Source organism: Centruroides sculpturatus, unplaced genomic scaffold, assembly GCF_000671375.1.
Source record: "Centruroides sculpturatus isolate CEXI.00-Female unplaced genomic scaffold, Cexi_2.0 scaffold109, whole genome shotgun sequence".
Lineage (NCBI taxonomy): Eukaryota > Metazoa > Arthropoda > Arachnida > Scorpiones > Buthidae > Centruroides > Centruroides sculpturatus.
Window position 1 is genome coordinate 723,541 of NW_019384440.1, and position 18,439 is coordinate 741,979.

Sequence of the window (18,439 nt, forward strand, 5' to 3'; positions counted from 1 at the left end):
GTTCTCTCCTGTACAGGTGTGATACCACACACGCTACACAAAAGCCTGGGAACATTACAATTGAGTAGAAATACATACATCACACTACAGAAGGCCACTATATTGAATACATGCCATATTGTTAGGAAATTCCTTAATACAGACGCTGACACACACATTTAATTTTAGTTTCGTTTTGGTTGCTATGCCTTGACTCTGGTCCGGCATAGTACACAGCCACCGGTGTGTACCGAGTATAACCCACTAAACACAACAATAATAATAATAATAAATGAATACAAATCTTTTATATAACCATTAATTATGGTTTAACATAAAAATATTGATCCTTTCTCACTTGATATCAAACACAGGTTGAACTTGAACCTTGTTAACACGAATAGTCAATTAATGAAAAAAATTATTTGTGCTGAAAGTAATTTGTATTATAAACAACATCATTATATGCATAAAAAATTATACTAAAAATTAGAAAATTCATATATTTTGGCTTTGCTGGCTAGATATGTTGGCTAGAACCACAGTGCTGCTACTGTGGTTCTAGCCAACATATCTAAACATTCAAACAATAAAATGTCTTCATATCTTCAGATCAATGTGCTGCTCCTGCTCAGTGCTGATACAGTGGAGAAGATAGGAACAATATTTGTTAGAATTTATCGACATTATTAGCCAAAAGACTCCATAAATATTTAACTACTATTTGTTTCTTTACTTTTATTTTTCTCATTTCTTTTTCTATCAGTTTGAGTCTGCTAGTAAAAAAGGATAAGAAAGGATTAAACTTACTTGCACAAGCTGCTGCAAGTTTTTTCAATTCTTTAATTTTTGATAACTTATCTTTTATTATCCTATATTTCATTGCCATTTCTGCTTTTTTAACTTGCTTAACTTCCACTTTGCACAAAATTTATAATTTTTCCCACATAAACAAATCTCTGAACTTTACAATGCATTTTGTACAATAACTAAAGTAATCTTTGTGATGAATGTTTAAGTTACATACAGTACTTTCTAGGGCTCCTCTACATAATTTTTCAATATCTACTGTATTAACACTTATTTGTATCTGTGGATAATTATTTATAAATTATGAATTACTGTCTGTTAAGTCATATGTAACCTAGTGTTTATGTGGAAAGATTTTCTCATACCCCATATAATCGAAAATGCTATGAAAAATAAAATTATCTCTAACAAATATGTTTTATATAACATCTGTAATCANAACTTAAGTTTATATTGCAGGAGTACATAGAATCTTATCAACTTGATGCCAGTTTTATTATTACCAGTGTTTAGCCAATGTTATTAAATGTCATTTGGTTACATTGGTCATTAATTTGTCTTTCTGTATCTTTGAGAATCTTTAGAAGTTGCTATAATAATTTTAAGATAACATCTGAATGAATAAAAAAAAAAGAATAATTTTGTATATGTGTTTAAAATCAATCTTATTTTTACTATAATAGTTATATGAGATTAGATTCTTTGAATTAAAAATGCTTTTATCAAAGGAAATCTGCAATGAAGTAGACAGTCATCAAGAAGATCTGAATTGGCTGGTGAAGGAATTTAATATTTTATCATCTAAATTATCTAAAACTGAAACCAAAGAAGAAAAACAAAGACTAGATGCATTAACTGCTCGCTATAAAACACTTATTCCTGAAATTGAAGCAACAGTGGTAGTTACGGAGACTGTTTATAAATGTTTCATCTATCGTGAAGAAGTGCAAGAAGTAACTAAATGGCTACATCAAATACAAGAAGCAACAGATAGCATTGAAAAAGTTCAATATGATAACAGGAAGAATTTACAAGATGCTATTGAACAACAGAAGGTAAGAGTACTGAATTTTTTATATTATGATACAATTATTTATAATATTGCCAGTAATTTTAAATTGTAATTTCTGTGTCTGTAATAACTAATTGAAATTTTAGTTTCAACTTTTTGTTATTTTTTTTAGTTTTTCCATATCCTAATAGTTTAAATAGTTAATCAAAGATTTATCTAATAATTTATTAGCTTTCTAATGTAAATTTATGTGATACTGTAAGCACTTGAATAGACCCACTGTGTGTCTATTGTTTAAAATCCATTTGGGGTATGGGCTTATTTTTTAAAATTACATTTTGCATGTGTTGGTGCACATAGACACAGATGTCATTAAATGAAAACTAAACAATAATTCTAAAAATGTAACACAAACAACAAGAAATATGACACAATAATTTACGTGGTTATAATTTTGAATAGGTTGTTTATACTGTAGTAATCTGTAACCAGGGTTGGGCTGTCGAGAGAGGAAGCTGGGAATTTTTCCTTGAATCTGGAGAAAATTTAAAGAAGTCTAGTTTTATTTTTAAACTAATTTTAACTAAAGAAAAATAAAATTGTTTAAAACTACTTTTTATTAATAAAAAAACATTCTGTGTGTTTCATTTGTTCAGAAAAAGGGTCCACTAAGGTGCTAAAGGATACATTAGGTTAGCCACAATAGTGTTCTTTATAAATAAAAAGCAATCATAGTGATTTTATTTTCTATTTGCAAAAATAATATTAATTTTATAGGGGTAGGAATTACTATGGACCTTTAAGTTTTCTCCTGGCCTTTCGAAACAATCCCCAGGTTCTGTCTGTATCTTAGAAATTGCAGTTTAATTGTGGTGTATTCGAGCCTGTAGTAAAATTTTAACCTGTGGATCAAATCGGGCACATATGGTATCAAGTTGATGATGATAAATTCTAATACTGAAAAGAAAATATGAAGCATTTTAATATGCAATTAATTACTGAAAATTAAAAGTGTTTAATTTTATTGTAAAATATTTCTCTATTAAAGACTTTATTTCTAGCAAAAGACTTTATTTGATGTATTTAATAAAGAATAAAAATATTTTAATTCATAATTTTATAAATTTTCTGAACAGATTCTCCTAAAACAATTGACTGATCACCAGTCAAATGTACAAGCCAGTGTACAGAAAGGAAGAGACTTACAAAAAGAACCAAATGCTCCTAAATTTATTCACTCTGATGTTAGTCAACTTGAAAGTACTTGGAGTGAAGTATTTAGTAAAACAGCAGGAAAACTGGATATGCTTCAAGTAAGTTTTACACATGCATATTTCTAAGCAACATTTAAATCTTTAAATAATAACTTACAGTAGATTCATTTACATTATCAGATGTAGAACTAATAAGTAAATACTTTAACTAATTTTGTTATATCAAAGTTAAACCTTTAAAGAAAGACAGCCTGAGAACAAAAGTGTAACTTGAAAAGCCTGGTTGAATTTGTACAGATATAAACATCTTAAGCTTGATAGTTATATATTAAAGTTAAACAATTGCCTGATTATATTGGGTTATGTTACTACTACTATTATTAATTAAATGCTAAGTAATTTGGAATTAGAGGCAGGTGTTAGGTGCTATCTCTTACTAAATTTAATAATTATAATTTAAATTAATATTTTAATTATAATTATTCTGGAGACAATGATTGGATGAAGGTCTTGGTCACGTAACTGGCAACATGACCACATGGTAGCTGGTGTTACAGGTTCAAGTCCTGCTTTGAGCCAATTCTTTTCTTCCAGAACTTTCTAAATTAATTATTAAAATATTAATGTAATTATAATTAAGCACCATCTCTTGCTAAATTTTATAATATTTGCTTCTAGTGTCAAATTACTTAGTGTTTAATTAATAATAGTAGTAGTAATATATCTCAATATAATAAGGCAGTCGTTTGGCTTTAATGGTTTATATTTGGAAATATTGTTTTCATTGTAATGTGAAACATACAGATAAATATATAAACATAATTTGATGATGTATTTGTAAAACAAATGTATACCAGTTGATAGATCAAGAACTTTGTTTGCTCATTTGCTCAAAAAAGTTTGTTTGCTCACAATGTCACCCTGCTAAACATTATGCAAAACACTTGAGCTTTGAATATTTGTGCACTGCAGACTCTAAGGATAACATTTGAAACTTCTCATCTGCAGTGTTAATTATACTTTTTGCATCACTGTATTTGTAGCATATTAAATTTACAACAGATTAAAATTAAATATGTATATTCTGATGTTTGTATTATTATATTTTTAGAATATTGAAAAATTATGGGAGCAGTATGAAGAAAGTAAATCAGAAATATTTAAAATTCTTCGTTTGGCTGAAGAAACTTTACAAGATACAGCAACTAAACCTTCTTCATCTACATTAGAAAAAAGTTTGGAAGTGAATCAGGTATGTTAAACACTGATGTAATTAATTTTAAGATATTATTTGTTTTTAATAAATTGTTATTACAGGATGTAATCAATCGACTGAAATATGACAGTGAAAATGTTTTACAAAGACTTTGCAAATTAAAAGACGATATCATCAAACAGTGTCCTAATAGTCGCCTTCGATTAGAAAAGGAAACAAGAGAGATAGAGAGTGAAGTAAGAAAAATTCTTAAAACGATTTCAGAACGTCTCGGATATTTAGAGCAAACAACAAGGAGATGGACAAATTTTAATGCTCGCATAGAAGAATTTATGCATTGGTTAGCTAAGGCACAAGAAATATTGAAAAAGATTGTAGCAGATGATATTTCTCCTAAAGAAAAAATTAAACTTTCAGAAGTTAGTACTTTTTTTATTATTATTATTTGAAGGGTTTAGGTGTAAAAGGTGATAACCCACATAAACTTGATTTTGAGGAAATTGCAAATAAAGATTTCTTTACTGTTTGTGCTTTAAATGGTAAAGTTTATACAACTTTACCATTTACAGCACAAACAGTAAAGAAATGTTTATTTGCAATTTTGACTGACTTTACCTTTCCTCTATGAGCATAAATTTACACTTCTGATCATTTCACACAGATGTTAAGTAGAGCAGTCTATCAGCAAGGATAACTTGAAAAGTGCTTTTATGGGTTATCACCTTTTACACCCAAATCCTTCATTTAAAATTATTTTTATATTTTAATAAATTTTTTACATGATTTTAGGATTAAATTTAAATGTATTAAATATGTTTTTGTACTTTTATATTTTTATTAGAATTTATTCATGGAAATAAAGCAGAAGAAACAAACATTATTAACTTTAGAACATGAAAGTCATGAGCTTGCTGTTGATCAGCCAAATAGTTCCACAATAGAGGAAATGTACTCAAAGTTAGTTACATTACGTCAACAATTATTAAATCTGGAAGACACAACTAATGTTCATAAACAGTTATTACATGAGAAATTAAAAACAATGGAACAAATAAAAGATTTTATTAATCAGGGAAGAGATGAAGTACAAAGAGCTGAGTCATATATAAAAGGAGGATTCCCCAAGTTAAACACTATACAAGAAGCTAAAGAAAAAAGGATAGAAATACAGGTAAATTATTTTTATTCAGTTGTTCAAGTTACTTTACATATATTTTGCTAGTACGTCTGTTCTGTTGTTTTAAATTTCCACAGTAACTTCTATTTTGATATATTCTCGTAATCTATATATATATAAAAATGGACGTGTGTGTCCCTATATTTCACTTTTCAGCCAAAACTACACATCGCACATGAATGGTGTTTGTATGTAGTAGTAGCCCCAAGTCTCCATTCGTGCACTATGGTGGTTCCGTCTCGATNTTTAAAACTGCATGTGTGGTACCATCTGTTATGATATTCCAAAAATTTTTTTATATTTTTAATTATTATAAAATGGCAAAAAGCTTAATTTTGAGGGTAGGGATGGATTTTATGAAAAATTGTAAATGTTAATAATGAGTAAAATCGTCAAGTCTGACCCTACTTGAGATATGACATGACCTCTTTATCTCCCCACCCTTTGACCTTTAATCACCAAAATTTAATAGCATCGATTCCCTTAATACATAAACCTCTCTGCAAGATTTCAGAAATTTTTGACAAAAAACACTGAGAGGACGAACACACACGCACATACTAACACTCATAAATACAGAGAAAACCTCTGCATTTTTTTGCATTTCTCAATATTCCAAGGTTCTTTGAGTTAAAAAATGTAAAAATTTTGGGAGGCTATTTCTTGACCAATTGCCATATTTTCCCTCTATTATATATAACAGAGCCAGGAAAGTAAAAATTGTTGTTTCTTTCAAAATCATTCACTTTTAAGTAAATAAATACATTTTGCTTAAATTATGTATTATTTAAATAATATTAATAAACCCCTTTTTAAAATTATTGTTAAAATTTAGATTCAATGCCATGATAGAATGGATGGATGAAGTTGATAAAAATATATCAGCAATGATGAAAGATGTCTCAACTCTTTCTGAATTTGAAATGCTAAAAATAAAGTTTGAGGTATGCTCTTTTTTTATTATTGTAATTATTTCTGATAATCAATCTTGGAAATTATTTATTATGCTTTATGCTAAATTTATATACATGCCTTGTTATTTTGTTGCTGAAGACTTTGCTAACTAATCATAAACTGCATGAATTAAATAAATTGCAACATTTCGATATACAATATTTTATTATGACAAATATTATTTTTATTTATAATATTATGCAATGCTTTTTTTATTTCCTGATTCTAAATGCTTTTTAATAAATCTGAAATTATAATGCTGATTTTATTTTAAGTGATTTAATTAAATATTTATTTAGCTTTTCTGCAGCTTCCCCTTCAGTGATTTCTGGTGACTTTTATTTTCTTTCATTATTTTTTTATTTTTATTTTGCTGTGAATGCTTAAGTGTTAATTTCAATTATATTTTCTGTTCAGATTTGCAAATTTTTATTTTATTTTAAAATTGGTCTAATTTTAATTTACTTAACGGAAGACAGTTAATTTTCAATGTGTCTGGTTTATTAANTGTTAAAAAATTAAATTTAATTAAAAATGATTTCTGATCCAGAAATTAAAATTTATCTTTTCTTATTTTTTCAGAGATTTGCTCAGAGATGTCATTCTAAAATATCAGAATTATTAGAAAAAGAAAGAGATATGGAAAAAGAGCATACCGATAGTTCTATGTTCAGTGATTTATGCGACATTCAAGATCAATGGCAACAATTGCTCAATTCATCACAGAACTGGAATGAACAACTTGGAAAAATAATTGACCAGTGGGAATACATTGCATTTGAATTAAATGAGATAAATAAATGGACATCAAACACTGAACAGTTCATAAAGAATCAATGTGCTGCTCCCGTTCATAGTGTTGATACAATGGAGAAGATAAAGGAACAATATAAAGTAAGTAATTTAACAATAACTAATTGAAATTTATTTAAGTTATAAATATAGTTAAAGAATTAAAATTTAAATAGTTATCGCTTTTTCATGTAACGTTATGTGAATGTTAGTTTGTTAGTTAGTTGTTGTTATAGAATGTTCATTAATTTAATATAAAAAATATTCACAAACCAGAAGAAACAATAAAATGCTTTCCTTCCAAATTGCCATTCTTCAATAACCTCAGGAACACAACAGTCTCTATGGGCAGAGTTGACCTTTAATTTGAGGCTACTCATCTGCCTCATTATGTAAAAATGTTAAAAAAAATTTTGCCATGACAGCACAATCACAATAAAAGTGTTTTAAAAAAGTAGTTCAATTAATACATTCATTAATGGATGTAGAAAGTTGTTTTATTGTTTCTTCTGATTTATGAATATTTTTTATATTTATTATTGTCCTTGACCATTTCATTTATTAATTATTGTTATTTAATATTTTTGTCATAATAATACAGTGAACTCTTATATAATGTGTTTCCCTAAACATGAATTCATGTCACATAATGGAAAAATTGCAGTAGTACTCATACAAAATTGTAATTTTGTTGTTAAGAGGTATACATTTTTTTCTTCAACTTCTAGGCCTAGGTTTAAACTTGCATAAAATCATCTTACAATGCATGTCTTGATAACACAATTTTTTAATATGTGAAACATATCCCCCACATTGTATTGGACTCTGCTGTATGCATCAGTATGTTAATAAAAAGAAATAATTTTTAAAATAAATAATTATTAATAACATAGAAAACAAGATAATTCCATCTTAGATATGTTTATTAAATAAGGTATGAAATGATAATGACATTGATATGTACAGTACAGATCGAACTTCATTGAAGTAATTAATCTGTGACCTGATAGATTTTTCATTTGTAAAAGTTTAAGGATATATTTAATTATAAGGTCGTGCTAACAAATGTTTTGTAATTTGTAATAATTATATATTGTAGATTGATTAAAATTGAAAGAGTTAAAATTTTTACATATACACTTTGTTGCAAAAAGTCAATACACCTTAAAGCCAGTGGTAATCAAATTCGGTACATTGAATGGTGGTGAAAAAATAATAATAATATCATACCACAAGAATACATCATCGAAAAACAGTTTAATCACAAATGTAAACCAAAAATTGGTAAACCTAGTCAGGCAATTAATGCAAACTGATCAATGTTTAAGATGACTTTACAACTTATATTAATATTTAACAATTATGAAGAAACTTTTACAATGTTATATTCTTGTGCTGTAATGTTGTAATGAATTTTTTCACTATCATTAAACATGCAGAATATGATTACTATTCCATGCTGATTTTACAATGTATCAGTTTTCTTGCAAAAGAGTGTATGCAATATTCCTTTAATATCCCTGTATGTAATTTTTATTAGGATAGATATGTTCTTATCTTTTGTTTTTTTATTTTAAATTGTTTTTGAATTTTAATTTTTTTGATGATTTACTTTGTAAAATATTTTATTATCAACAATATAATAATGTATATTTTTTAAACTAATGCTTTAATCTGATTATGAGACATAAAATTCAACCTTAACCATCAAATCCATTTTATTAAATTAAATGTTTTCAGGCATCTCTGCAGCCATTATCAGGATATCTCATAATGGAATAGTAAGAACATAATATGAGCCATTTTTTCATATTATATATATTCTAATATTTACTTTGATATTTTAATATTGTAATTCAGTTTATATGTAATGTTCTATTATTCCATTATGAGATATCCTGATGATGGCTGCAGAGATGGTCGAAAATGTTTAATTTAAAAAAATGGATTTATTGGTTAAGGTTGAATTTTTGTCTCATAATATATTAATGTTTGAAAAATGCTTTAAAAAATAAAATTTTAATTTCAAAATGTAGATATACAGTATTTGTATTATTTGACATTATATTGTATTTTTGAATCAAACAAATAATGTTCACCTTTATGATGAAATTATCTCTAAAGATGTTCACATTTTTTTAAATAAAAATGGATTTTGCACATAAGATTATAGCTTTTTAAAGATTTATAGATTATATTCATATGGGAGTCAGATAATTGCATTACAACAGAACCTCAATTTAATGAACTAGTTTGAGCAAAGGGACATCTATTAAAGTTATATAATCTGTTATATAATAAAGTAGGTTTTCCAAATGTATGTATTAAAAAATCAACAAATTAGTTTATCTGTTTTTACTTACATAGACACATTTGTGAAATTAAAATTAAGAGCACTTTAATTTCACAGAAAAGTTTTCTATATGTATTATTGCTTATGTACTCACTGTAGTTCTGTGACTGTAATAAACAAATGTATGATCTAAATCAAATAAATAAACATTTTTTTGAAAATACACTTTATAAGCAGTGAGTCTTGGATTTGAAGAAAAAAAAAACCTGTTAATTTGATTACATACAAAAAGCATTTTAAAATTAACAGGGTGTTAATTTTCTTTTATGACATATGAACCAGAAATTTTGTCTGTTAAATTCGAAATCTGTTAATGTGAGGATTTACTATAATTACTGTATGAAATTAATGTCATTATTATTATTAAAAATAAAAATAAAGAGAACACTAAAACATTTTCAAATTCAAAAATTTTTTATAAATTAGTGTATATTTGTAAAATTTATGTTAATTACATAAATATTATTGTTTATTCATTTAGAAAATTACATCAGAAACATCAGAAAAGCAGTTAAAATTAGGAGAACTTCTAAAAGACTGTGATGCAATTGCAGCAAATCTCTCTCAGAAAGCAGCATCAGAACTTTATAATCAAATAAGTGACCTGAGAAAACGTTTGAATGAAATTAATGATAATCTTCGACAACATTTGATGAAATTATCATCTGCTATTAATCAGAGAGAAGAACTCATTAAAAAAATAAACAATTTTGATAATTGGATTAAAGATTTACAGCAAAACTCAAATAATTTGAATGATATTTTTGTTGATCAAATAGAAACAGTGTTGAAAAAACTAGAGGTATGTTTACAATTAATTTTTTTTAAAAAAAAAAGATCAAAAATTTTATTTAAAATAAAATGCACAAAGTTTTATTTAATACATTTTAGTTTAATATTAAAAGAAAAATTAAATCAAAATCTCATGTATTTAAAAATTTTCTTTTTTTATTCTTACAATTACATAGTTTTATTTTATTTCAAAGAGTAAAATAAAAAGATAGATGAAACTAATTGAGTTAAACAATGGTTAATTCAGTATTTAATTTAATTTTTAATTAATTAAATTAAATTTTAATTTTAATTAATAATAAAAGTAAAATAAAAATATACAAAACTATAGGATTTTTATGTGATTTTTTAAAATAATTATTTAAGTGTGATTAACTTAACAGATTTTGTGATGTTAAATATTTAGGAAATTTCATAATGAATTTCAAATTTCTTATTATTAAAACCTATATAAATCATTATTTCTTATTATTTTTATTTATTGTATAATATTTATTCCTTAGAATCTGAAAACTGAAAGTTTGTCCAAAAAATCAGAATTCAATATTATTTATAATGAAATGAAGAAAATTAATGAAACTTGCAGTCCTCAGGATTCTCAAATACTTACTTCTTCATATTCACAAATATCAGAGTCTTATCAAGCTATAGAAAATCAATTAGACTTCCAGCAGAAATTATTTCAGAAACTTCAAGAATTTCAGTTTTGGTATAGAGATATCGCAGAACAGTTGAAATTTATTTTACAGAAACTGGAAGGCAGACCATCACCATCAGAACTCAAAACAATCCAATCAGAAGTAGAAACTCTACAGAAGCAAATCAATCAAAAAACACCACAAGCACGCGAAATTGAAGAAATGATGAGGAGATGTAATCTAACATTGAGAGATAGAATATCGTCTTTACCTATTTCACTGATCGGACAGCTTAAAGATGCAGAAGGATTGCTTAAAAGAGCAACACTAACAATTCAGAAATACGAAGAAGAAATGGAACAAATTGGTAATCAATGGACAGAATTTAATCAAATGTTAGAATCAATTAGTAAATGGATTCAGTTGTTAGAAACTAGATTACATGAAATGTTTCCAAGAAGTCAGACTCTAGAGGGTTTGACTGAAATGCTGGAAATGCTTTCAGTAAGTATTTTGATTTGGTTTTAGTTTTTTAAAAAATTGTTAAACTTTTAAAAAAATTTATAATGAGTCCATGACATTCTGATTTAGCATATTAAATCAGAATTTTAAATTAATTTGAATACATTTTGAAGCAAAAATGATATGAAATAATACATAATATATTAAAAATTATATCTGAAGATGATTTATTTTTTGAATTGTTACTTGTGAAAATAATGTGTCTTGCATTCTCTAATTAATGAAATCAATTAACATTTATAAACATGATTCAATAATTTTTAAAATACAGTCAAACTTCTAAACATCACTGATGGAAACATAAAAAAACAGCCATAGTTTGGAGATTATTGGGCTGCAATTTTTAAAAATTTAGACCTATAAATTTACACTGCTGTTCATCTGTCTGTTCTTTCTTAATCTTGAGAATGGAATTAGATAGATAAAAGTCAAGACCAGATATAGAAAGCTTAGGAGCAGGAACACTGATTAACTGTATACAAACTTCCAATTTGCACTGGAAATCATGTTTCAATTCAAAAATTTTTCCCTGAATGGAATTAGATAGATGACCTGCATGACTCTAATGTTAACAGGAAAAATATGATGTACAGGGGCAAGACACTACTAAAATTGAGAACAATGTGATGAAAAATTGCAGCTTGACTTGTTTTGTATGCATTTCAAAAAGAAATGTTATTGAGAATATAGCTGCCATTTAGAGATTGCTATTGTTGGAAGGTGGCTGTTATTTGAGGTTTGACTGTATTTATTTAAACAGTGATAAAGATATATTATTTTTAAATCATTATAAAATTCCAAAATACAGTAGAGCGTCGTTTATCCGAAAGTCAATTATCTGAAACGTCAATTATCCAAAAGAATTCCAGTTGGCAAATTTAAATTTTTGCAGTGCTGTGGCGCTGCAATATTTGGCTATGTCTTGGGCTTCTCAAATATTTTACGTTTTTGATACAAAATTAACTTCTGAAGTATAATTTTTTATTGTTTTTATATTTTTCAATACATTTATTTTGTTTGTACAAAATAAAAAAATAATTTTCAATGATACAATAGTCTTCGTTAGGCTTAACATCGACAAAAATTCAATGCGAAGCGACATGCAACAGAGAAAAATTTCAATGTGGGATAGGTTAATATATTTTTTCGTACATAATCGGTTATCTGAATATCAATTTTCTGAACAACTCCAGTCCCCAACTGATTCGGATAAATGACGTTCTGCTGTAATTAATAATATAATGTGTTATAAATGTATAAAAATATTAAGCTAGTTATATGATAAAGAGAAAAAATATGTAAAGAATATTTAACATTTTATTTTATCAGTTTTAGTATGTATTTATTAGTTTTTAAGTGAGGATTGCTGTTTAAGAAAAGATGTTTGTGATCTTAAACTATATATTATTTCCTTAAATAAACTATATTCAACTAAACTTAAACTTAATAATAATAATTTAGAATAAGATAATGTTGTTATTACTTTATATATTTACAATGCCATATATTTTGTAACTATAAATGTTCTTCATAAACAAGAATTCCTATTAAAAAATAAGAGCTATGCCTAAAGCTATATTTAAATACACAGTTTGACAAAAGTAACTGTACAGACACCAACTTATATTTTACTATACTATTTATGTTGACAATAATATAATTCAAGTTATAGCTTTTATCAATACCAGTTCATTAATTAAATTATATAATTGTATATTATTTTTTTTTAAATAAAATATTTATTGAAATTTCATAAAGTTAAAATTATTCAAATTATTATTAGGTAATGCAAGATGAGATTGCCCAACAACAAAACAAACAATTGAAATTGCATCAATTAGGGCGTTGGCTAATCGAATCAGATTCTTCTGCATTTTCAACCATACAAACTCAATTAACAACACTTGATAAAGATTGGGAGAGAGTGACATCTGCATTAAAACATAAAGAAAAGCTTCTTGCAAGCATCATTTCATTGTGGAAAGAATGTGCCAGTCTAAAACAACAACTTAGATCAGTTCTTCAGCAATTGCAAGATTCACTACAGGTTCCAAAACAGCCTCCTTGTGATATACTACAAGTCTCTAATCTCTTAGATAAAATAAAGGTATGTGTATATCATTAAATCCTAAGATTTTTCTTAATCAAATATATGTTTGGAAAATTATGGCAAGATCAAAAATTAATTCAAATAAATTATAAGTTAATTTTTAATTTTTATCTTATAACCTAAATTATAAGTGTTTTATCAACTTTTAGAATTTTTTGATGGTTTCTTGTTTAGCAATATTTGATGGTTTTATGTAAAGAACAAAAAATACAAAATTATTTTTTACTTTAGTAAATTTTTTGCATGTAATTAAAGAATAAATGTAAATAAACAGTTATTCATCTTTATTTCAGGACTTATTTTATTAAAATTTTCTTATAGAAATAGTAAATCTATAATACTTAAAATGAAATGTGATGTAATTTAGTTTATTTTAAATGTTACAAAAAATGAAATGTTAAAAAAATAATATAAGAGTATATTTTAGATTTTTTAATACAAATGCAAGCACAAAGTTGAAAGACAACTCAACTTTACTCTATTATTTACTGTTCTTTAGATGTAAAAAATAATAATAAACAGATTTGATATATACTGTATTTTGACGTGTATAAGTCACACTTTTTTTACTACTTTTTGGGGCTCAAAATCATGATGCGTCTTATATTCGACAGGTAACCATTTTTACAGTGAAATTATCTACAGTAGTGGTCCACTCTAGGGACCAACCTGTGCAGTGGTCTGTTAAGCAGATGGTCCCTCAACCGAATGGCTAGAGTACCTAGATCATTAGAGTAGTGATACACGAGTCATCGCCGTCATATTCTGTCGACTGTCATCACGTGACCTCTGGTTTACATTAAGAAATGACGATTATTTCAGTTTAATAAAGGTATCAATTCATCCATCCGTCATATTCTTAAATAAAAAAACGAATAAAATGCATCTTTAGACAATCCCATTAAAAAAGATTTTTTCAAAATTTTTTGTCTCAAAATAGGGGTGTGTCTTGTACTTGACAGCGACTTATACTCGTCAAAATATGGTACATTTAATGAAAAATGCATATTATGATTTATAATTTTCATGTTTATAAAAATTGGTGAAAAAATGCTTGAAAAATAAGGAAAATATATATTCGTATGGTTGTACAGGATCTGTGAAGAAATTAAATTTTTATTTGTATTTAGTCTTTAATTTTTCTTAAAAAAGGAATATTTCGTTATTTTTTCATAGAACATAGTTATTGTAATTTTTCCATATCACATAGTTTCTCAAAAAATAAATTATTGTCTTTCACTCAAGACAAATTATGCTTTGAACAGTTCCTAAAAGCTTACAGCAACTTGAATATAAGTGTCAAATAAAATATTGAAAGCTAGAAAGCTATTTTTTTATTCTCATTTTGATGTGATCTAATATATATGAAACTTTTTAAATTAAAATATAGAACATTTTATTCTAATTTTTCAAAACTTTTTTTCTTTTTAATGATTATTTTGTTAATTGTTTCATATAAAAGTACAAAGTAACAAATCCCAAAATATCATGACATAAATATTATTGGTTTTTTTTTCCTTATAAAGTTTTGAAAATAACCAAAAAATCCCAGTTTTCAAGGGCATTTACAAGAGCTTACCCCATCTGGAAAGTGTTAATAAAAATTTTTTTGTTTGTTTTTTTTCTTCTGATTTTGTATTATATTGGTTAAAAAAAGTTAAAAAACAAAACTTTTATCAGATTCTTATGGTAAGTGCACTCTAACCTTTACAACTCTAACCTGATTGATTACTTATGTTTTAACACACGACTCTTCTTCGATATCTCCGACAGACATTACGCTCAATTTTCTACCAACTTACTGCACTTACCTCCATTACTATGGCAACGCTCCTGCTCCTCCGTCAAGACTTTATAAGTTTAAGTGATTGTTGTTTTTACATAAACATAAGAATCTGATAAAAGTTTTGTTTTTTAACTATTAATAATATACACACAGTAGATTTTTCAGGACTGATAGCATAATATTCTAATATTACATTATTTCAAGAAGTTATTTAGAAAAATATCTCTAATGATGCTATGCATTTTTTTCTACAGTGAACTGTGTTTGTTACTGTTAATATATTCTCCATGTTCTTATTTGATATTTCTCACATAAGTCAAACAATTTTCACTCATAAAGAAATTAGCATTAGCTGATTAATCCTAATTTTATCCAATTCACAGGTTTTGTTTTTATTATTATTGTTTAATTTTATTTAATTAAAACTAAAAATAACAATAAGCAACTGGTAATGTGTTGTGTTCTTGCTATCATGTGCATATCAAGTAATAAAATGAACAATTTCAATTCTCACAATTAGTTACAGAATCATGCAGCTGGGCCTGGCCTACATTAGTTGAAAGTGATTTCACCACACATGAATTTTGTGCAATTAATTTCCATTTGGCTATATTGCAGATTCTAAGTGATGCATCATATAACCAGTACTCTATACACTTGCCCCTGATACTTTGTAAATTTCTGTGCACAACTAATGGTACATTCTTTTGAAAAACCTTGTATATAATAGACAACTATCCAATATATTTGTATTGCAAAGATTGGATAGATGTAGATATAACTGGAAATGCATCCACATTGTAAGCAGGAGTTGCTGGTTTGAGTCCTGTTCTAAGCAGATTCTTTTCTTCCATAATATTCTAAATTAAAAATTATTTTAATTTAATTTTAATTATTAAATTTACTAAGAGATGGCAGCTTAACTGCCTACTTCTCACCAAATTGATTTGTAGATAATTAGTTATTAATCTTAATAGAGCCAGGTAGATAATCTGGCAGATTGTTTGACCATATAACCATATAATTTTAGATATAAATTGTTATCATGTAAATTATTAAAATTGATAAATTTGAATTGATCTGATTTATCATATAATGGATATAATTTTATCACACATTTATAATTTTTACACAACGGAATATATATTCAGATAATAAACAAATTACTAAAATAAATTCAGTGAATGAATTATATTGTTAATTACAAAAATAAGGTACAATTCTGAATTTATGAAATACAACACTCTTAATTTTTATAGCAATAAATTATTAGAAAATCTTGTACACAAAAAAAAATACTGATAGAAATGAAAGATGAGTTCTAATAGTTAATTTACTTACTTCCTTATATTAATTATGGGCTAGCTTCCAAAGTTTATTTTCAAAATAAACTTTCATTGAATTTAAGTGATGTGTCAGTTGACATTTGAATTAAAATGTCTATTCATTTTACAGGATATTTGGCATAGAACACAACAAGCTCTATAGAAAGATTTTATAAACTACCAAAATAGTGCATAAACTTAATTTTTTAGAAGTCATAAAAACTCTTAAAGTAAAACATTTTTGAAGATTTATTGTTTGTCTTCAGAGTGCACCTTTTTTACAAATTGATTAAACAATTTAAACTACTTCTGAACATAAATTAGTTAGTTTATTTTGCTTAAATTTATACTTAGAAACTCTTAAAAGTGTTTAGTATATTTGTAAAAAAAAACGACTCTACTGAGAATGGAGAATAGTTTCAGTTGATTTCTAAATGCTTTTTGTAATTTTTTATGATTTCAGAAAATCTAATTTGTTCAAAATTGAATTATATTTATAATCTAATGTTTCTCAATGTATGACATATGGAAAAATATATAAGAGGTGCACAGTTTTATTGATGACACAATACAATAAAATAGAATATTTGAATATAGAATTTTTGTCTTTTTTTTTATTTATGGATTTGTCAGATAATTCTAGCTTTATCCAATTCACAAGCTTTAGCCATAACATATTTGTTTCACAATTATTAATCAAAACTGTACATAAATATTTTTATTTTAGTTTAATTAGAATTTAAAATAATTTTATCTTGCTGAGTTTGCCCACTTGGTTTAGCTAAAGATAATATAATAACTAAGAATATTGTTTAAATATTTAGATATATTTCAATGTTAAAGATTCCCTTTAATAAAAAATTTTTTCTATATAATAAAACTTAACAGATGTTATATTGAAATGTCTAATATTATGAATTTAATATCAAATAAATTTTGAAATTTTTACATGATAGCAACTTGTTACAACCATTTCAAAAATTTGATATTAAAAATCATAATAGTAACTGTTTCTGAGAAATTAAATATTTTAATATTATATTGACTTACTTAAACCAAATAACCCGAGCATTTATGTTCTATTATTGCAAACATTTTCGATGCCCCTTTTGGACTCTTCCTCAGGCTGTGTGTGAGGAAATTAAGTATTTTAATATTATAATCATATGAAAATTCAAAATTAAATTATTTTAAAATGTTTAGTATTGATTATAACCTTAAATATTAATTACACAAAAATTATATATGATTGTGTATGAATATATTTGTATACACATACAAACATAAAAATAGTTTTTTAATTTTAATTACAACAAATTTCAATTAATATATTCAAAATAGATAAGCAAGCCATTAACAGAAGAAAATTTATATTTTATTTTGTGATTCCGGATTAAAAGTTATTTCTGGAACATGAATCCATCTTAAAAGTTTATAAAAATAAGACTTTAGAGAATTTATAAATATTTATAAAAGTAATTTAAAAAAAATAACATTAAATGCTGTGTTGAGTAACACCATTTTTCTTCACAAGATTGAACTTGACCTTGATGTTCTGCAGATTCTTTCCAATGTGATAGTTAAGTATAGTGTTTAAGGAACAATGATGCTAAGGATCTTGACAGCTCATCTATTATATTGTCTATTGTCTTTTAATTTATTTAATCAGATGGTATTGCACTGCTATTATATATTCAGTTGAATGAACACTTAAGCTTAAAATTATTTATATATATTATATATATATATATATATATAT

General features: G+C 25.8%; 1 protein-coding gene across 1 annotated transcript in view; it reads left to right on the forward strand.

Annotated features, from left to right (window-relative positions):
* The window catches only part of LOC111620118 (nesprin-1-like), a 307,506-nt gene that overhangs the window by 91,861 nt on the left and 197,206 nt on the right, over window positions 1-18,439 (forward strand). Inside the window, exons 27-35 of the mRNA XM_023361978.1 lie at window positions 1,473-1,844; window positions 2,938-3,114; window positions 4,127-4,267; window positions 4,333-4,650; window positions 5,073-5,402; window positions 6,945-7,256; window positions 9,989-10,309; window positions 10,803-11,441; window positions 13,243-13,566. Of these exons, the coding sequence (XP_023217746.1) occupies window positions 1,473-1,844; window positions 2,938-3,114; window positions 4,127-4,267; window positions 4,333-4,650; window positions 5,073-5,402; window positions 6,945-7,256; window positions 9,989-10,309; window positions 10,803-11,441; window positions 13,243-13,566 (2,934 nt within the window). The remainder of the gene's footprint in view (window positions 1-1,472; window positions 1,845-2,937; window positions 3,115-4,126; window positions 4,268-4,332; window positions 4,651-5,072; window positions 5,403-6,944; window positions 7,257-9,988; window positions 10,310-10,802; window positions 11,442-13,242; window positions 13,567-18,439) is intronic.